The sequence below is a fragment of the Grammomys surdaster genome, unplaced genomic scaffold (genome assembly GCF_004785775.1).
Source record: "Grammomys surdaster isolate TR1022 unplaced genomic scaffold, NIH_TR_1.0 132, whole genome shotgun sequence".
Lineage (NCBI taxonomy): Eukaryota > Metazoa > Chordata > Mammalia > Rodentia > Muridae > Grammomys > Grammomys surdaster.
The window spans coordinates 1,690,042-1,712,097 of NW_021604590.1; the positions used below are offsets into that span (position 1 = coordinate 1,690,042).

The window sequence follows — 22,056 nt, forward strand, 5'->3', positions numbered from 1 at the left end:
CTGTGTATCTCTCTATCCATCCTCCTGACTTTCTCTTACTCTCTATGGTATTTTCCTATGTTCACTCTCTATCAACTGTTTGTTCCACCTCTAAACCTATGGTTGACTTTAATCCTGATAACAACAAACAGAAAGCTCTTGGATTAAAGGTGTGTGCCAGGGCTGAGCCACTCCACAACTAGAAACAGGTTTTCCAGTAAACAACACAATCTCAGGGTTCACAGTGTGATCAAATATCCTGCATCATTACCCATAAATAACACAACTAACACAAAAACGCAATTAACAACACAAAAACAGCACAGATACCGAAGTTCTCAATACTACACATAGGAGCAGTTACTGAACATACATCCTTTTTAACCCCCCCAGGGTACAATCTCCAAGATAATTCATATGCTGGCAACGAAACAATGCTCTTTAAAGAACTAGAATTTATTTTTATACCCCAAAGGACTTAAGTTGGAAATCAAGAAAAAAATGATACTAAGATCAACCCCAAATGCAAATGAGATAGTTCTCTTCTAAATAATTCATGCAGGTCAAAGATGAAATCACAGGAGAGATTAGAAAATGTTTTTCTCCCAATGGAAGTAAAAATATAAAATATCAAGATACAAAGAATCACAGTAAGATCGCATTCATACCCAGCAGGATGGCAATTTCAAAACAAAATTGAATGCTTTGGTGAAAACACTGGAACCTTTATGCACCATTACAGTTACAAATCAAAATAGAATGCTCTGGTAAAAAAAAAAAAATGGAACCTTTATGCACTGTTAATGGCAGCTATAAAAAACATGATGGTAGTTTCTGGAGAAAAAAAGAATTCAATATATAATCTAGTTATTCCATGACTTCTATAGTAGCAATCTGAATATATCTACCAAATGTTCAGACCAAGAGAAGAAAATTGGGGGAAAGGGGAACAAAATAATGCATGCTTTTTCTTATGCAGAGTGTAGATTTGATGATATATATGCATATCATTATTAATTCTGTGTGCGTGCGTGCGTGCGTGCGTGCGTGCGTGCGTGCGTGCGTGTGTGTGTGTGTGTGTGTGTGTGTGTGTGTGTGAAGGAAGAAGGGGGACAACTTGGAGGGAGGAGGGGACTAGCAACAAGGGTTAAAAAGGTGAAGGGTGGCAGAGGTGGAACAGAAGCAAAGTACAATGATACATCTGTATACATGTCATGATAAGCCCCATTGTTTTCTAGGATAACTAAAATAATTAATTTTTAAAAATCAACAATTCATCATCATGGTTCAAAGCATCAAACTCTGACCATGGGAGCTGGCCCTCTGCAGACTACCTCTACACAGCTGCCCATCTACTGCTATCGGATATTTACTCCAGTGTTTAACAGTTTGGAAGTTTTCTTGTTATTTTCAGGGATTTTTTCCTACTGTGAATTGTCAGCATTCTCTTCATAATTCCCCATGTTACATATTTCATCCTCACATCGTTCCCAATACTGAAAATACAGACTGTTCAGACTTTTTAGAAGTTCTAATTCAGTCTATGCGTGTTTTAGCAGGTCGGACTCTGCAAAAGCACCTTACCCCGCAGACTTCACGTATAAAATGGCCTTGTTCCACTCTCCCGGACTGGTCCCCTTCTTACCCCCAAATAGCCCTCTGTTCTCATGTCATATACAAATACACAGTCAGATGACAGTCTATGCTCAGCTGTTTGTTGCTGAACTAACTTCAACACACGAAGGGAAACACGAGACAGTAAGAGCGCTGAAGCGTCCTCCATAAACTCAACCAACAACACAAGGTCACAGCCATCAACCACCTGAGCTGATAGAAGCATGTATAGTGTTAATAAGACTGGCTTAAAATGTTCATTACAAAGAAGAAACAATAAACCACTATCAAACTTAACTCTGACCAAAACAAATGCTTTATTTCTAAGACACAGTCTTATTTATTTTGGTCCTTTTTAAATGCTACTTCACACTAATCTTCCTGCATGATCAATATTTTCATCCTACCTTTGTATGATACTCCATGGCGTCCAATTCACCTTGATTGAAAGCAATGCATCTTTTACGCTTCTAAAGAGAAAGTGACAAGAAAAAAAAATCTTGTAGTTTATCACAAAGCTGCTAGATTTTATTTTTTCTACTACATTTTTAATATTGTATCTATTTTTTAAAGGTAAGACGTTCCACTGAGACCAAAAATCAATGCAAAGGGTACTAGTGCCCATGGAATAAGAACTGTGCTTCTTCATAAGCAGTGCCACAGTTACCTATCAGTTTATATGCATATGACATAATTACTCTCAACTTTCTTCTGAACATGAACCATCTATAAGCTATCAAAGAAAATCCAGGGCTGTAGCAAAGGGCCAGTGGTTAAGAGCACTGTTCTTGCAAAAGGTCCAGGTCTAGTTCTCAGCACCCACTTGGTCACTTATGACTATAATTCCAGTTGCAGAGGATGTGACGCCCTCTCCTGGCCTCTGCAGGCACCAGACATACATACGGTGCACAGAGGGTCATATAGGCAAAACATACACACACACATACACATACACACACACACACACACACACACACACACACACATATATATCAAATAAGAAAGAAGGAAGGAAGGAATTTTTTTCATTTTTTTATTGGATATTTTATTAACATTTCAGACACTATTCCCTTACCCCATCCCCCCCACCCACCCAGGAACCCCCTATTCCGTCCCCCCTCCTCCTGCTTCTCTGCAGATATGCCCCTACCTACCACCCCCCCACCTCCCCACCCTTGAATTCCCCCTCCACTGGTCCAGCCTTCATGGGATCAAGGATCTCCTCTCCCAACTACGCCCAACAGGGCCATCCTTTCTTACACACACACACACACACACACACACACACACACACACACACACAGCTGAGCCATGGGTCCCTCCCTAAGTGCTCCCAGGCTGGTGGTTTAGTTTAGACCCTAGGAGCTCTGTTTGGTTACCATGAGGAAGGAATCTTAAAGAAAGTATGGTATCCCAAGCCTGCAATACCAGGAAATGAAAGATAGGGGCAGGAAGGGTAGGAGTTCAAGGTCATCCTCTGCTACACAGTGGATTCCACAACAGCCTGGTCTACCTGGACCCTGTTCAAAAAAAGGGAGGGGAGGAGAGGGGGGGAGGGGAGAGAGGGAGGGAGAAAAAGAGGGAGAGAGAGGGGGAGAGAGAGAGAGAGACTGACTACATCCAACATCCAAGTACAGCTATAATCCCAGCAGCCAGGAGTTAGAAGGGTCAAGTTCAAAGCTAACCTTAGCAACATAGTAAAACTGCCTCAGGGGGGAAATGTCAATTTTAACATATTTTAAAAGGTACTTAGAGGGCTGTCAAGAAAACTGTCCTCTGGCCTCCAGATGCACACCATTGCACAAGCACACCTACACACACACACAATAAATAAATGGAAATGTTTAAAGGCCTTTAGAATTGATCTGAGGGGTACAGACAAATCAGTTTTCCTAGCAATATTCTGCACCTGACTATACCACACAACAGAGCATAAGAACAGAAACATAAGCTGTAACTTCTTTTCATTGCTGACTTGCTATTAACATAGTATCAGATTCTCAACAGGCTAAAATATATGTTGGCTAATGACATAAAAAGATTAAGATTAGGCTAATTATGTAACTTCATTAGCATATCAGAAAGAAGATAAATTTCATTATGATAGTATTAATTACATATGCTGATATGTATCTTCCACATTAAAATGGGAAGTTTGTCAGGCATGGTGGCATGCACCTAGCATCACAACACTGCAGAGGCAGAGCCATGAGTTTAAAACAGCCTGGTCTACACAGTGAGTCCAAGATAGCCTGAACTACAGTTAGACATCTCATTAAAAACAAACAAAAAACCCAACTTCTTACCCAAGCTAAAGTCAAATGCTTGGTGGTCTGAATTAGTGACAGTGATACATCTGAGGTTTTCTTTTCTGTGCTTCACATGTAGATGAATCAATACATACTTGTTGAAAAGGAAAAATGTGTCCAAGAAAAAAAACATGCATTTCTGACTGCATTTCAGGTCCCTCCAAGGGTGGAATAGGTTACTACGAGTAACTTCCTTACTCTAATTCTTAGCATGCTACCCTAATTTTTTAACCAATTATAAGGTACAGTAGATATAGGAACTGTGCTTGTCTTGTTTCACCATTATGCACAAAAATAGATGGACAGAGCTCACACATTTGCTAAATGAACAATCATTCATTCTTATCCCTAACAAGACAATATCTAAATAGAGTTTCTCATGAAACACATTCAAAAGATGAACGCATACACTGAAGGTGCTTGCTGCTGAGCTTGACCACCTCAGTTCAGTCTCCAGGGCCAATGGTCAACATGGTAGAAGGAAAAACCCTACTCCCACCATTTAATCCTGTCTAGTATGCGCAAATGTCTATTTTTGGTGGTGGTTATTGTTTGGGGAGAGGGGCTATTTTATTTTTTGGGAGAGGATATCATATGGCCCAAGCTGGCCATGAACTCACTGTACAGCCAAGGGTGGCCTTATGTTCCTGATCCTCCTGCTTCTACCTCCCAAGTACTGGAATTATGACTGTGTACCCTGTATCAGACTCAAACTTCTGGAAAACTGTCCCAAAGTATAAACTCAAACACAAGAACCTTATAAACATGTGTAGCAGGATACTTATTCTGCTACATTGTATTCACAGTGGAGCTCAGTGATTAGGCAGTAGAAGAGGAGGTGGAGCTGGGAGAGAAAGAAAAGAAGGGAAGGGGAGAAAAAGAGGAAGGGGAGGGAAGAAATAGAGGAAGGGGAGGAGAAGGAGGCTATCAGCCACAGAGAACCACAGGTGGGTCAAAAGCTGTCCTGGGTAGCAACTTCCATCAAAAGGTTAGATATGGGGTAACAACTCTAATTGTGTGGGCATCTTGTTGATTGAGCATTTCTAAATATATAAATCTTTTAGATAATAACTAAGCTTTAAGAGTCTCATTTCTACCGAGTACTGCGAGGATGGCAATATTGTCTGGGGTTCAGCTGAGCTTTGTGGATACAAAGACAAATGAGGTTGACGAGTATGGTGTGCGAAAAACATGCTTTTCCATAAAGGCATATGAGCATGTAACAAAATCCAGTTGTGATGAATAAATTCACTTTAATCTGCTACACCTGGAAGGGATACAAAAGCACAACCCAAGAACATTCATTATTTTGAAGAATCTGAGGTCACAAGACTGGCTTTACTTGAGGTTTTGTCACAAGTATTTATAATACGTTTGTTTAGTCACTCATTCACTGTGCACTGTGGGGAGTGGTGCACAGCCACTGCACCCAGGTGGAGGTCAGAGGACAACTTCTGGGAGGCAGTTCTCTCCTCCCACCAAGTGGGCCCTTGTGATCAAAATTAGACCATGAGGCTCAGCAGCAGGCACCTTTACCTTCTGGGTCATCTCTCCTGGCCTCTGTTTACATTTTGAAACAAGCAATGTGTTGTTCTAGAATAGTAGAATGTTAGAAAGTATAATTAAAGGTAGGTGACGACACGTGCTTAGAATCCCAGCACTTGGGAAGTGGAGGCAGGAGAATAAGAAGCTTGCATCCTCCACCACACAAAGTGTTGGAGGGCAACCCACAATGCTCTTGGGTATGTTAACACCTTCTGCATCACTAACTTTTTTATACTTAGAAAATGGGAAGATGTTAGAAATACTTAATGAAATTTTTGCTTCATGTAAAAAAAAAAAAAAAAAAAAAGTTTAAAACTTCCTACCTTCCCAACAGAAACGGAGACCTCTGGTTTATCACCGGTCACTAGATTTTCGTTTTCCTTACTTTGTTGGCGCTCCTTGTGAACAGCTGGAGTTATGTAAGGTTTGGTGACATTGAATAGCTCAGATCGGAAAACGTATTTTTGGGTGACCACTTCACAGCTTCCTCCATCCTCGCTGCCTGACACAGTAGTAGAGTCAGGAGCAAAGCTCGTAGCAGGAGCTCCAAAAGGAGACACAGGATCCAGCTGAAGAGAATCCAGGTAGACAGAAGAAGTGGGCTTGTTTTTACTACAAAAAGGCTCTCGATGATGGCGAAGTTGATAGTTTACTTTGTTAATGAAAGCAAGATGATCCAGTAACCACCCAGGTGGCAAACAATGCACCACAGACATTCTTTTTTTTTTTTTTTTTTAAAAAGGAATCTGATAATCAAGAATCAGAACTAGGGTTGGGAGTATAGCTCAGTGTGGGGGGTCCTGGTTTTGATACCCAATGTTGTAATTAAATTCTTAATGTCCTATATCTCAATGATGTAGTTTGTACACACAGGTAGGTTTTATATTTAAACATACAAGGTGAGTGTGTGCATACCAACTCGAAGGAAAAATGCAACACTTTAAATGTCTTTTAATTTCAGAATTGGTCATTCAAAATGTTCAGGCAACTTAGCCAAAGACGCTTTTTAGTTTGATCCTCTTTTCTTCCGGTGCCGCCCATGGTCCTGTTTTGGTCCTTGAATCAAGCAAGGCACTAGTCCACATCGTCCAAGTATTCAAGTCACTAAATCCTTAAAAGGTGAGTGTCCTGTCAAGTCAAAGGACAGTCATTACCTACAAGAATCCACCCTTCTTAAATTACATAAACCTATTTAGAGAAGGCCACAGAATTTCAAGGAGAGCCATTGTGTTTTCAAACTACATTTGCTATAGGAAGTCATTGCATTACCTGATCCCTGCCCTACCTAATCGGTATCAGTGGAGGAGCAGTAAGATTAAGACTGCTCCAGCCAAACCAAATACACTAGGAATAGTGTATCAGACGCACACAACTTAACTGGTTTGCTAGGTCAGAATTTGAAGGTTTATAATCTGTTTGAGCCACACTCCAGTAACCAGGTTTTTCAGAACTTCAATATCTTCATTTAAGATATGTTTTGCATTTCTGGATACAGCTTTATTACAATGTAGTGGAAACCTTAAGAGAGCACAGAACAAGAAATAAATTAAAGGCACATCTAATTGCATTAATAGTCAAATTTCTTATGCAATTGACCATAGACTAGTGTTTGTTTTTTAAAGGCAGGGTCTCACTAGGTCGCCCTGGAGCACAATTAGATCAGACTGGCCTCAAATTCAACATACTCTCCAGGAAGATCTGTTTCTGCTTCAAGTACTGGGATTAAAGGTGTGTCCCGCATTCAAGCTAAGTTATTTGATTTTACTGAGCCTAAGTTTTTTGTTTTTTGTTTTTTTGTGGGTTTTTTTGGTCTTGGAGGTTGTATGTGTGTGCTTTGATCGTTTGTTTGTTTGTTTGGGGGGATTGTTTTGTTGTTTAGGGTTTTGGTTGTTTTGTTTTGAGATAGTGTCTATGTTGCTCTAGCTGTCCCGGAACTCACTATGTAAACCAGGCTGGCCTCGAACTCACAGAGATCCTCCCCTGCCTCCGGAGCGTGGAAATTAAAGGCGTGTACTACAACGCCCGACCAAAAAGATCATTTTTTTGTTCTGTTGCCATTAATTTGGAGAAGTAAATGAGATAATCCCCATCAACTGCTGCTCAATGAGTCTGAAATATAACACCAGCTAATATATCTGCTGACCGATTAGGTGATGGGGATCTTCGTGATACCTGCGATTTTGGTTTCCCGGTCGGGACGTGAACTGAGGAGACAGTGTGAGCGCTAGGGAACCTCAAACTCAAACGACTGCTTAGCCCCAAACTACATTTCTAGCTAATGTCACAACAGCTCCGAGATCCAGGAATCTAAACTTTAGCCCAGGGACCCGCCACCTCCGTCCGGAAACTGGTAACAACTGCTTGTAGTTCCGACGCTGGGCGGCGGTAATCTACAGCACTCGGGACAAACTGACTATAAATATCCTTCAGACTCTTCCGCCACAGCACTCGACAGCCTCTCCTATCGTCAGGAAACCTCACGCCGGCTCCCAGGCTCGCCCCGTGGAAACAGCACTCATCTAAAGCCGGTCCCGGCCGCTTTCCTTTCGGAGACAAACCCTCGCATCCCTAGTTCCTGGGAGCAGCCATATTGCTGTACGGAACGCGACTCCAGGAAGGCTCGGACCGCTCGGCCCGACGGCGCTACTCGTCCTAGAAGCCAGCTTCCCACAACTCTGCGACACTCCCCTCGAGACACGGACGCCGCCGAAGACCCAGGAGGGACCCGGAGCGCGCGGCGGCACCGACGCGCACACTTCCGGCGACGAGGGCGGGCGCTGAAGGAGCGCGCGGCGGCGCCGACGCGCACACTTCCGGCGACGAGGGCGGGCGCTGAAGGAGCGCGCATGCGTACTCGCCGCCGCAGGCGTCCTGATGTCAGCGCTGGCGGAAATTTTAAAATTCAAACCGCCCCGGGTTGACTGAAGAGGAAGCTCTTGTTTTGGCGGCTGTTTTCCTGCGCAGTCGTGCTGTTTACTGAAAACTGGGCGCTGGTGCTGGGTCTCATTGAGAAGCCGAGAGAAAGGTAACTGCAGAGATGGAGTCAGTTCTGTCTGCGTTAAAATGCTCCGCGGTGCTAGAGCTGTTATGAGGGAGCTGGGGTGAGATCTGCTCGGCTCCGCTTTACGCCGGCAAGGTTTGTAGCGGGAGAGGGGGATGCTAACAGGTAAGACGGGGGGCAGCTGATTGGTGTGCTACGTTCCCAATGCTTCATCTTAAAGGCCGCGTACCCACAAGGACTGGAAAACAGTGAAATCATGAGAGTAAAATTAAGTGGAATGCAAGCCGCCAAAACAAGGAGGGACGTGACTCAGTGCGCAGCCTAGCGTGCTAAAGGGCCTGGCTCTCTATCCCCAGCTCAAAACAAAACAACAAAGTGCAATCTGTCTAACCCTCTTTGGAATCTAGGGCAGGACCTTGAAAAGGCTGAGTGCATAGTGTCTGATGCTGCAGAGATGGAGACGGAATCCGACGTAGACATTATTTTGATACTTATTTTGAGAGTGAGAGCGTCCTGTGTTGTGAACCGGATTGTTTATCTTTGTTGAAAGGGGGATTCGAACCAGAAAGAAAGTAATATTAGCTGAGAAACAGTGGGTTAATCGTAAACCAGGTGTGGTAAAGTAGTAAGGTTTGTGCACTGTGTACTTAGATGCTACTTTTTATGCCCAGAAATCTGGTTGTAGTCCGGAGGTTGACTTGGTCAAGCATCTTTGGTTTCAGTGTTATGTAAAAATTGTTTTTTATCTCTTCTGATTGGTAGATTAATTAAGAGCTGATCAGCCAATTAGCTGAGCAGGATTCTGATCCCAATCCGGGGTACTAAAGAGACCAGAGAAGTAGTTATGAAGAGACAATGTGGCTAGACTAGAGATGTCAGGAAAGGGGCAACCATAAGAACACATGCATGGACCTGGGTGAGCTAAGGCAAGACTCAGATTGCAGGTAAAGAAAGGACCATGTGTCTGGGCAGTGGTGGCGCACGCCTTTAATCCCAGCACTTGAGAGGCAGAGGCAGGCGGATTTCTGAGTTTGAGGCCAGCCTGGTCTACAGAGTGAGTTCTAGGACAGCCAGGGCTACACAGAGAAACCCTGTCTCAAAAAAAAAAAAAAAGAAAAAAAGGACCATGTATCTGGGCAGTAGGCAGCCATAGAGACTTAGAACCGCTCAGAACCTGCTCAATTTAGTGCCAGTAACTTGTTAGTGAAAATGCCAGGTCTCTATGTCATTCACTCCGAACCAAAACGAAGAAACATTATGCAGTTATTTGGAAGCAAAGAGGGCGAAAGAAAAAACCCCAAGAAGTACTACTATACTTTTTTTGAAACCAAAGGAAACATTCTGAGGGAGGAGTAAAGGAGCCTGAGATTACTTGTCGAGCAGCTCATGAATTGCCATTAAAATAGACACAAGAGATAGCAGTGATGTGCTCAGGGCTAACATACAGAAATCTTGTGATCACGGATTGCTGTGTGATGCAGAAATCATACATTGTTCATCCTTGTGTTGTGTTGTACATGTCTAGTGTTTAAGTGTATCTAATACTTGAAGTTGCATAGATGTTCTTTGTGAGAACCTCTGTTTACATGAATAAATACAGCATACAAGGAAAAGGTTGTCGTAGAGGAACAAACTTAATTCCTTTTGTATTCGAGGATAAAGAGAATAACTGTTGCTTAATTAACTACTTGCATCTGGAACATCTTCCTAATACTGAAATCTTAAACTAGGCTACAAGCATGAAGCGCAGTTCGGTTTCCACCTGTGGTGCTGGCCGCCTCTCTATGCAGGAGTTAAGGTCCGTGGACCTCAATAAACCAGGCCTTCACACCCCTCAAACGTAAGTGCCTCACCTGTGGTTCTCTGCTGCCTAGTTGACTGTCTAGAGTAAAGGATGGTTAGTACAAAAGTCTAAGTGATCTCTTGGTGAATCTTGTCTCTTTCCAGTAATACTGGATTTGGGGGCCAGTGAAATCTAAAAGTGGACATGATGCTAGGTTCTAGCGCATTCTCTCCCTCTCGAGTTCCCAAAGTCTTACTCTGAATGCTATGAAATGATTGTCAATGCTTGCCTTCCTCTTTTTCCTTTGGAATTAACCTTTGAGCGGGCACCCTGGTCTAACTCATAATTTATTAAAATGATTCCCACTACTAAAGGTAGTTATAAAATCGAAGCAGATTTATTTGTTTTGGTGATAAGCTATAAAGTTATTTCCTCAAGTTTGGGGGCAGTGCGGTCACACATGTACCGTCCCAGTACTCAAAAGGCTCTAGGAGGAAAATGGCGAAATGTGAGTGAGTTCAAGGCCAGTGCAGCTGTATAGTAAGTTCCCCAGCTTGTAGAGTTCACAGAACAACCAACCAAAGAGTGTCTTATGGTGAACATCAGTTTTTCACTCTGAGATGGCTCTTCCAGTTAACAGAAGGCTATCTGTAACGCACTGTGTACCCATAGCTATACTGTCTACCAATGAGCTAGCCACTTAATAAGCCATTCTTAAATCACTTGGTTTGGTAGAGTATGAGGATCCACTACTTTTAGAAATTTGAACTATTTATATATTTTTCTTCTGGATACTTGAAGCACTTCTTTTAACCACAGCACGTTGCTTACACCAAAAAAAAAGATTTTGTGCGTTGAATTGTACTTAAAAGCAAAAATGTTACCGTTGCCATTTTGTTTCATAATTTAGAAAATGGCTGTACCCAGTACAGCACTGAGAGAAAAATTTTGAGTCTGAGGCTAACCCAGATACATAGTGAGTCCTAGGACATCCTGGAATACAGACTAAGACCCTAACTCAAAATTTTAAAAAGGAGGCTTTAAAAGAAAAAAATTCAAAGAAGCCTGTCAGCCTATAATTAAGTATTTCTTATTTTTTTATTTAAACACAAAGTTTTTATCCATACATAAATGAATTTTTTTAACCTACTTTATTTATGGTTGATATATTTCTTTTTAGATTTATTTATTTTATGTATGTGAGTACACTGTCTGTGTCTTCAGACACACCAGAAGAGAGCATCCCATCCCATTATGGATGGTTGTGAGCCATTATGTAGTTGCTGGGAATTGAACTCAGGACTTCTGAAAGAGCAGTCAGTGTTCTTAACCACTGAGCCATCTCTCCAGCACCACATAAATAAATTTTAAGATTAAAAAAACATAGATTAAAATTTTTAACATTTTTAAAATTATACTGTCTTTAAGCTCATCCCCATGATAACAGCTGCCAAAAACTTATATGATTTTCAGAAACGTTTGTGGGTAGTGGGAAAGAGGTATTAACTCTTAACATATTTCAAAAATCGCTTAACCTGATATTCTTATATTTATTTTAAAGAGTTGTTTTCTCTTTTTCTTTAAAGCAAAGAGAGATCCACCTTTGGAAAGCTGAGTACGCACAAACCTACATCTGAAAGAAAAGTCTCAATATTTGGGAAAAGGTAATGAGGTTTTTAATTATATTTAATGAGTAGATTCTTATAGACATTCATTCACTTAGAGATCAATAATGATAATAGGTTGTAAAGGAGCTTCCAGGCAGAAACTATGACCCAGTTTTCCTGTGTTAGTGGGTCAAGATTCTAGATGGTGTCTGCATACGTGACGCTAGTGATGGACGGACAGATTCTGACGCTGTACGGTGACAGTCACGTCTACTCTGTTCTCTACCGAGTTCTAAAAGAGGCGCCATCTTCTAGTTCAGCCTTTGAGTCTCAACTCCTTCACACTCTGAAGGCTAGTAGTGACTCCAGAGAGCTTTTGCTTTGTGGTCCATGTCTGCCAGTATTGATTGTATTAGAAATTAAACTCAGAAAATGTCATATAAACTCAACTTTAAATCATGATAATCTCATATGCTTACAAAAATAAAACGCTTTTAATTTTTAAAAACACGTCTGGGCCAGCAAGACGGCTCAGCAGGTAAAGGTACTCACCTCCAAGAACAGCAGTCTGCTTTCAACTCCCAGTCCCTCATGGTAGGAGAAGAGAACGTCCTCCCCCCCCCCCACTCTCTCTCTCACACATACACACACACACACACACTCACACACACTCACACTCATACATTCATGGCACACACTTATACAAACACAGTGCACACACACAGACACACACACACACTCGTACATGCATGGCACACACTTATACAGACATACTGCACACAGATTAAAAACATCCTTTTTTTTTTTTTTTTTAACTAAGGTAATTGCAGTATCTCCTTTTAGAGCAGTTCTGAGGATTGATGGATAGAGATGGATATTTACAGAATCTGATATTTACTGAGTTTTCACAAAGGCCAAATGTTTTAAGTTCTTCGCGGATGTTAACTCTTCATACTCCAAGACAGTTTTTCGATTAGGAATGGTGACAAGTGAGTAGAAGTAAGGGAATGACTCTGGGTCAGTAGACACAGGAGAGCTTAGGTCGGGGAAGAGGCTTGTGCAGAAGTCCCGTGCACTGGAAGCATACCTACAAGGATAAGGAGTGTATTAGCGGTGTGGTGCACAAGGAACTTTGGTTTGGTTTGGCATTTGTGATGCTGGGGATTGAGTATGGAGGACTGCGTGTGCTGGACAAAGCACTGAGCTGTATGCCCAGGCCCAGAGCTTGTTTTGTTTCCACCTCGTTCTATGCCAGAAACACACTCCTGAAGCCTCACACTATGCTCTCCCTCTACCTTAAGTTATACATAGTGTTTAATTATTTAAAAATTAAAGGTTGATATTTGTTGATATTGTTACAATGTGTATGTTATGTATAGCCTTGAAATAATAATAGACTTTTTAAAATACACTTTTAGGACTAGCGGACCTGGGTCCAGGAATAGTCAACTTGGTATATTTTCCAGTTCTGAAAAAATCAAGGACCCAAGACCCCTTAATGACAAAGCGTTCATTCAGCAGTGTATTCGACAACTCTATGAGGTATTCAATAATTTAAGTCGTCTGAATTGAGTGTTTTTTATCCAGTGTTTTTTCTAGTCCAAAGCTTCCAATGCTTCATAAAGATGTTTGTAGTTTCTTACAGAAAACGGTTATGTATATAGTGTATCCATGAAGTCTCTACAGGCTCCGTCTACTAAAGATTTCCTAAAGATCTTCGCCTTTATTTATGGCTTTCTGTGCCCATCGTACGAACTTCCTGATACAAAATGTGAAGAAGAGGTCCCAAGAATTTTTAAAGAACTTGGGTATGTTTTCCATTAGTCTATAGAGACCTTATCAGGTCACAGAGATGAAACAAATGAAGACTTGTAATAAGTTTGTGAATAGTTTGGATTAGTCTTAAGATGAGCACTATGAGCAGTATTTGTATTCTAAATTGAAAAGAAAGGAAAATTAATAGATACTGGAGTATACCACTTTTTTTGCATGTTAATTCATAAGATGTAGGCATCATTGAACTGAAGTGCTCAGTGTTAAGAGTGCTGGCTGCTCTCCCAGAGGACTCAGGTTAGGGATCAGCACCCATGCGGTGGCTCACAATCCTATATGATGATTCTTCTGGCCTCCACACGTATATGTTATACATGCATGCAGCCAAAACATCCATAGACATAAAATTAAAAGTATGTAAGTACATATATATTTATGTAATATATATTGTAAGATATATATAGCTGTTAAACTACTTGATACAGAAAGTCTGTGGGCTTGAAACATGTGAGTGGCTTAATTCTTGATTATGATGAACAGGAAGCCCCAAAGCATGGCTTCAGCATCTACTCAGCCTCTAATAAGGAAGGGCTTTCCTGATGAGTCATAACATGCTAGAAGGTACTACATGGCAAGAAAGAGCAAATGTGTTGAAGGAGATACTTACCACTGGATGGGCTGACTATGTGGCGACAGCTCTGCTTAGCTCTGCCGCCATGTTCTGCGGCCAGAGTACACGCTCTGCCAGTCTCCCATGCTGTCTCTACAAGGCTGGGCTAACTAAGCCCAGACCATCCCGTCATCCATGCGACACCCGGTAGAAATGAGACTCTAATGCTTAATGATTAACCAAAGGCTTTATATGTTTGATAATGGTCAATAACAAGATGCTCACAGAATTAGAATTATTAACCAATTAACTAACCTAGATATAAGTTGTTACCCAGGACTGCTCTTGGTTCAAGCGTGGCCTCCTACATCTCTATCTGTCCTCGCCTCCCTCTTCGTCTTCCTTCTCCTCTTCCTCCCTTACTCCTCCCACCTAAGCTCCTCCCAACTTGCAGGAAAAATATCCCACTACACAAATGTGTCAAAGAGATTGTGTTTCTTTTTTGTTGTTGTTGTTGTTGTTTTTGTTTGTTTGTTTGTTTGTTTTTTAGGTTTTTCTGAGACAGAGTTTCTCTGTGTAGCCCTGGCTGTCCTGGAACTCACTCTGTAGACCAGGCTAGCCTCGAACTCAGAAATCTACCTGCCTCTGCCTCCCAAGTGCTGGGATCAAAGGCGTGCGCCACCACTGCCCGGCTGAGATTACGTTTCTAACAAGGCCATTCCTTCACTAGGCCATCAATACAGACATGGATTCGTTCGTGTGGGCGCTGACAGTCACCTCCAAAAGGTCTCGTCTCTATATCATTAATATAGAACTGGAGACTCAGTTCCCAGCATGAGTCCTGCAGATAAACATCCAGACCGTAGCAGCACAGCATTGCATCCAGACCATAGCAGCGCAGTATTACAGAACGCTGGGGACAGATCATAAGGATCAAACAATGAGGAGTATGACAGACAGCCTGGCATGGATACAGCCTGGCACGGTCATGCGGGCCGTTGATCCCAGCACTCTGAGAGCAGGGCACGTAGATCTCTGAGTTTGAAGCTATTCTGGTCTTCGTGGTAAATACTAGGCTACCCATAGCTTTCCAGTGAAATCCTGGCTCAAAAACACATGAATCAGGGGCAGCCTGTTTATCACAGTTTGTGGTGAGAACAGTGACGCCATCTTAATTTGGTTTTCTGGTAGTTGCGTAAAACTCAGAACAAAGGATCGAGGGGAAGGGTTTATCGGGTTCACATATTCCTGCTGCATTGATCATTGAGTAAGGTGAGAGCAGTCACTCAGGCAGGAACCATGGAGGGGAACTGTGTACTGGCCTGTTCTCTGTGGCTTGCTCAGTTTGCTTTCTCCTGCAACCCAGCACCTGCTCAAGAGTGGTACCTCCCACAGTGGACTTAGCCCTCTCCCATCAGTCATCAGTTAAAAAAGTGTTCCACAGACATGCCCACAGGCCAACCTAAGGGAGCCAATTCCTTTATTGATGTTCCATCTTTCCAAATAACTCTAGTTTGTGTCGGGTTGACAAAACTAAGCAGCACAGAGATAAAGTTAAAAAGCATTATATATATATATATATATATATATATATATATATATATATATATATATATATATATGAACAGATATATGGTCTAAGCACAGACCATACACCTGCAGTCCCAACACTTGGGGAAACTGAGGAAGGACTATGGGCTATAGAGTGAAACCGTCTCCAAAAACAAGGAAGAAGAAACACAGGGAGGGAACTTGATTTAGTGACGGATAATCACAAATGTGTTATAGAACTATACTGAGTTTAAGAACATAATATTTTAGGAGTGTTCTAACAACCTACTAAACTTCGTTGTTAAACACTACAATGTAAGGAATTGCAAGTGCAAAGTAATGTGTGGAATTGAATATTCACAAAATCCTCGATGAATAAGCTCACCGGGATAGACTCAAATACCTTCACAACAAGTTAGGACTACGCCAGTACGCCAGTGTATGGAGCTTTAAAGTGGAACGTCTAGTGTAGCTGTTCTGCTTTCTAACGATGGCACTTTTTCCCCTGATGTTTCATAGGTATCCTTTCGCACTGTCCAAGAGCTCCATGTACACGGTGGGAGCCCCTCACACGTGGCCTCATATCGTGGCCGCCCTGGTGTGGCTAACAGACTGCATCAAGGTATTTAGCCGATGGCTCATACGTCACCTTTAGACATTTGAGTTTCGTTCTGTTCTTTTCCTCACAAAGATTTTTCCGTTTCTCTCCCCACTCTTATTTTGCTACTTGTCTGAAAATCTGCTTCAGTTTTCAAATCGCATTTGATTTGAAGTTCTCCAAACTGTTAGCATTAAAAGAGAGGAAGGCAGGGAAAAGTTCTTTCCTCCTGACGCGAAGATTGTTCTCTTGAGGTGTTACAGCTTAGATAGAAATGAGTCCATGGTTTTTCTTCATGAAATTTATTTTCTCCTTTTTTCAAAATGAAATCAGTATTCATCCAAACTTAATAACTGGGGGGGGGGATATAGGATAAGTGTTCTCCCAACTTATAGACACCTTAAACATTATCTTTGGATATAGTTTTACTTGGTTTTATGGTATTAGGAGTTGAATCCAGGGTCATCCTACCACTGAGCACTTAAGCCCGGGGTGTAAGTTTCAAAGTCCTGTTTACTCTATAAACCATACAGTTGTGTGTCAAATGCTGGCATTTCCGTCACTGAGGAGTGACATGATGGTCCGATAAAGTTATCACGGAGAAGAACATTTCTATCACTTAGCAATGGAGCCATTGTACAATGTGCCTCTGTCTCCAGTGATTTTCATGTAAACCCGTGCTGCAGCCGTATAAAAGTACATACCACGGGGGAGATACGCTGCCTGACATGGTTAGAGTGTACTACTAAGTCAAAACAAAGAGCGTTCACTGGAAAGCAGTACCATGTTATTCTGGCAGCAGCCTCATGTCTCACATCTCTTGACTAGATCAAGGGCTCACGTCAAATCGACCTATACTGCCTCGGTCTGCATAAGTACACGACAGTATGCACACAACAAAATCACCTGATTGATCTTTTCTCAGAATGTTTCTCCATCATTAAGTAGTGGGTGATGATATATTTTTAAACCACATACTGACAAATCTTCCTCCAGGGGTACTTGTGGCTATCTTAAACTTATCAGTCACCACCTGTGGTGGCATACTCCTTTAGTCCTAGCTCTCAGGAAACAGAGGCAGGAGGACCTTGGAGTTCAAGGCCAGCCTGGACACAGAGAAGCCCTGTCTCTCCTCAGCTCTGTGAGCATTGTGTGCCTGAGATAGACATTGTTTTAAACTCTACCTATTTGGAAACAGCTATTTTAAAACAGCTCGTTTTCATAGGTTTACAACTTACTATCTGCCTCTGCTATTGACTTAAACCTTGTCCTTGTTGGTTGGTTGGGTTTTTTGAGAGTGATCTCACTATGTGGCCTAGCCTGTACTCAGACTCTGGGCGCAAATAATTTTCCTACTGCTGTCTGGTGAATAGCTGGAACTACAAGTGTGTACCACTGCATCCAGCTTTTAACTTTAACCCTTTTGTATGAAACTCCATATATCTCAAACTGAGTCAGTGATTTGAGGAGAGGGAGGGTTTGTTGTTTTATGTGTTTTATTTTGTTATCAGATTGCTTTGGATTTGAGGAAGGAAGACTAGGGTATCAAGAGTGGTTATTTTGCTTTGGCTTTTGGAATGGAAACTTTGCATTTGTGTTTCATAGGTAGTCCAAAAGTCTTCCCACCTCAAACACCTGTGAAACTGGGACTCCAGTGTTTGGCTTATGTCCAGATTTCAACTGACTCGCAGTTTCCTAAACTCGCTCCCTGCCCCTCTCGTATGCTGTGCAGGTAGTCTTAAACTGAGCTGTACCTCCCAGCCCTTATGTCTTTAAAGGGCTTTTTAATTTATTATCTCTGCGTGTGTAAGCTGTGTGTAGACATGCTTATGCCATGGCACACATGTGAAGGTCAGAGGACAACTTGTTGGAGTTGGTTACTGAGCCAGGTCTCTTGTTCATGTTTTTAATAGTTGACAACGTGACAAGAAAAAAAAATATAGCTATTTTTTTTCCTATTTGTATTTTTGTTTTTAAAGTTGAACATAAAAGTTTCATACAAGAGTCATTGCCTATTGTTTTCTTTCTTCCTTTTTCATCTTCATTATCACTACTCTGCATGTGCCTGTGCATGTGCAAGTGCACACACGTACATGCAATGACATATGTGTGGGATCAAACCCAGGTTGCCAAGCCTGTATGGCGTGTTCTTACCTCCCTCTTTCCGACCCTCTCTCTTTTTTCTTATCAGTGTACAATTGTGCTGGTTTTGGAGGGAAGCTTGTTGTTTCTGGTTAGGGTACAGGAGACATGGTCAAGGCCGTGTACGCGCTGGACTCACACCGTGACAGCTTTACCTTTAGCCCATGAGGGTCTTCTTGTGGATCACACGTGGATTCTCATGTCTCAGGAGCCTGTCAAGCCTCCCACTGCTAGGCTCACAGGGACCCTATCCAGCCTCCCTTTGCTGGGCTCACAGGGACCCTATCCAGCCTCCCTTTGCTGGGCTCACAGGGACCCCATCCAGCCTCCCTCTGCTGGGCTCACAGGGACCCCATCCAGCCTCCCTCTGCTGGGCTCACAGGGACCCCATCCAGCCTCCCTCTGCTGGGTTCACAGGGACCCACAGCCTTGCCCAGCTTTTACACGGTGCTGGATCCAAGCGGAGGCCCTCCTGCTTGTACAGTGAGCACTTTATCCATGGAGCATTTCTCCAGCCTACAGAGATTATTTAAAGTTCTCTATCTTGTTAAACACACACACACCCCTATACACCTACCTACACACCTACACCTCCATTGGTTTCAAAGTACATTAAAAACCATTTAGGGAAGGATTCCCATATGGGCAATGTGGGATAATTGTCACTTAGGACAGTGTTGATTTTATTATTTATTCATCTACTTGTTTCTTTAGTAAAATGTAGTTTTCTTCATTGGAAGCAACATGTTCAAGTCCATTCGTTTTTGATGCTTTGGTAATGGTACTTCTAAGTTATTGTTGCTGAGCCTTTCATGTCTCATTGCTCTTAATAAATGATACCACCCTTGTTCTAAATTACTCTCTATTACTACAACTGTTTACAAATAAAGGATTTTTAAAATTATTTAGTCGTGATATATTCAGTCAGAAGATAGTGTTTTTCCTACTGAAGTAAATCTGCTTAGGCCTATAATATCAGCTCCTTAACAAGGAATCACGGGTTCCAGGCCAGGCTACTCTACAGAAAGAAGGGTTAAGGCCAGCATGGGCAACTTAAATCCTGTCTCAAGGTAAAAAGTAAAAGAGAATTTAAGAATATCTCAGTGATGGGTTGCTGGTCTGACATGCATCAGACTCTAGGTGTAGCAGTACTAACAAGGCAGCAGAGACCATCTACTTGAATGTAGACTCATTCCTGAGCTCTGTCCTCCCCTTCTCTCAGACTCCTGAAATCTGACACTCTGTGCCTGTTGAAGAATGACAAGCGTGGGTGCATTTCTGCCACTTCCCTGAATCTGCCCTAGTCTTACAGAAGGGCTTCAGCTTGGTGCCTTCAACATAGGAAAAGGTAGCCCAACAAGCAACTCTGGCTAAGTAAAAAGCGGTGGCGTCCTAAGACTCCATCTGTAGTCCCAAGAATTATTTGTTTTCAAGTGAAACCCATCTTTGGATTGTTTTGTTTGCTAGTTGTTTGAGACAGGGTCTTGCTACATACCCAAGTCTGGCCAAAGCTCTTCTTCCTCCTGCCGTAGTCCCCTGAATACTAATAATATACACAAGTATATTCAGACCTATTTCAAATTTAAACAACTATAGTGCTTCTAAAATTTCATATTGTAAAATTCAATCTAAAATTCTTATTTGTGGCTAAACTTGGAAGTTTAAGAGCTGGGTGTGGTGACGCACGCCTTTGCTCGCTCCTGGCATTTGGGAGGCAAAGGCAGGCTGATCTCTGAGTTTGAGGTCAGAGTGGTCTACATACAGAGTTCCAGGGTAGCCAGAGCGATAGAGAGACTCTGTCTCCTTAAAAGGAAAGAAAAGAATAAACTTTAATTTGAATGTATATATCTAATAAGCCAGGTAATTCATTTGAACATCTAAATCGAGTTCATATAAGAGAATGAATTGTTTTACCCCGTATGTGGCCGTTCTGTTTTGCATTCTCGGAGTTACGTTAAAATGTGTACATACTGCCAACAAGTTGACTCAGCAGGTAGAGACGCTTGTTGCCAATCATGTTAGCCTGAGTTTAGTTTGCAGAACCCACATGATGGAAGGAGTAAACAAACTCCCACAAGCTGTCCTGGTCTCCACATGCGTGGTGTATTATACGCACGCATATCCGTGTACACACACGCACACAAACAAATAAATAAACATAAAAATATGTATGTATGCTCACTGTATTAATAACAGCACAAGGGTCTGCATATTTCCCTCTATGGAGCAAAACAAAATACAGAACCAATTCTTTCTAAATCCCAAAGTGTTTAGTTATTAAAATATGAAAGGTCATAGTTAAGACTGAATATAATCTCTTTTTTTAGAACTCCAAGTTGTATGGTTAAAAGTTTCTAGAAATTAAAGTGAATTTTACAGATCATCAACTCAGCCAACTTCCTGTCTCGTTCGTATATTAATTAGATTCATACTGCCATGAAAGAAAGCTCACCTCTATTTGATGATGGGCAGCTTTGGGGAGAAGAGACTGAAGACGGAGTTAAGCATAATAAGGTACGCTGTACGTCGCCATAAACAGTATACAAAGAGGTTGCTTTGGTATTTAACTAAACATTGTTTTTTATAGAACTTTTCTTTTGCTTTCTAACAAATTTCTGTGTTTGTTTTTCTCTTTAAACATACTTAATTCATTTTATTTTTCTTATATAAATACTCTTATCATGTAGCCATAGATGGAGCTTGGTTCTTCTGAACAGAGAGGTTCTGTTCTGGTGTGGATTTTCACAGGATGGTCAGTGAATTCCTGATAAGGAGACTTGGTGAACACAGTCTCTTTCCAGAGGTCAGGGGTCAGGTAGCTCTAGGTATTGGAGGTGGCATCAAAGGTGACCCTGGCAAAGTTGCCAAGGTTCTCACTATATATCCCTGACTGCCCTAGAGCTCTCTATGGAGACTAGGCTGACTCCTCACCCACAGAGTTCTCCCTGCCTCTGACTTTCGAATGCTGGGATTAATGACATGAACAATCATTCTCAAGCAAAATACACATAAAAATAAATCAATCTTAAAAAAATTGTTTTTAGTAAAATAAAATTGATCTTTAAAAAATACACTTAATAGTGTGCCTACTATTGAAGTAACACTGTAACTTCCTAAAATTACTAACCACAGGAACTTTAAAATGTTAGCTGAGGGGCTGGAGAGGTGGCCCTGCAGTTAGGAGCACTGACTGCTCTTCCAGAGACCCTGAGTTCAATTCCCAGCAACCACATGGTGGCTCACAACCATCTGTAATGGAATCTGATGCCCTCTTCTGATGTGTCTGAAGAGAGTGACAGTGTACTCACATACATAAAGATAGATAGATAGATAGATAGATAGATAGATAGATAGATAGATAGATAGATAGATATTAACTGAAAAGTACAAATTCAACCAGGGGCACACCTTTAATCCCAGCACTCAAAAAGCAGAGGCAGTCAGTTCTCTGTGGGATCCAGGCCAGCCTAGCCTGTGTAGGAAATCCCAGGAAAAAAGAAGGAAGGAAGGAAGGAAGGAAGGAAGGAAGGAAGGAAGGAAGGAA

At 41.8% G+C, this 22,056-nt stretch overlaps 2 protein-coding genes across 2 annotated transcripts in view; one reads left to right on the top strand and one right to left on the bottom strand.

Moving 5' to 3' along the window:
* Mettl4 (methyltransferase like 4) overlaps positions 1-6,965 on the bottom strand; it is a 76,144-nt gene extending 69,179 nt beyond the window's left edge. The window contains exons 1-3 of the mRNA XM_028762232.1: positions 6,826-6,965; positions 5,771-6,575; positions 2,001-2,063 (exon numbers count right to left, since the gene is read on the bottom strand). Coding sequence (XP_028618065.1) covers positions 2,001-2,063; positions 5,771-6,163 — 456 coding nt within the window. The 5' untranslated portion in view covers positions 6,164-6,575; positions 6,826-6,965. The remainder of the gene's footprint in view (positions 1-2,000; positions 2,064-5,770; positions 6,576-6,825) is intronic.
* Positions 6,966-8,319: 1,354 nt separating this feature from the next.
* Ndc80 (NDC80 kinetochore complex component) overlaps positions 8,320-22,056 on the top strand; it is a 37,861-nt gene continuing 24,124 nt past the window's right edge. The window contains exons 1-7 of the mRNA XM_028762224.1: positions 8,320-8,472; positions 10,179-10,288; positions 11,818-11,895; positions 13,257-13,380; positions 13,474-13,646; positions 16,292-16,394; positions 20,937-21,026. Coding sequence (XP_028618057.1) covers positions 10,188-10,288; positions 11,818-11,895; positions 13,257-13,380; positions 13,474-13,646; positions 16,292-16,394; positions 20,937-21,026 — 669 coding nt within the window. The 5' untranslated portion in view covers positions 8,320-8,472; positions 10,179-10,187. The remainder of the gene's footprint in view (positions 8,473-10,178; positions 10,289-11,817; positions 11,896-13,256; positions 13,381-13,473; positions 13,647-16,291; positions 16,395-20,936; positions 21,027-22,056) is intronic.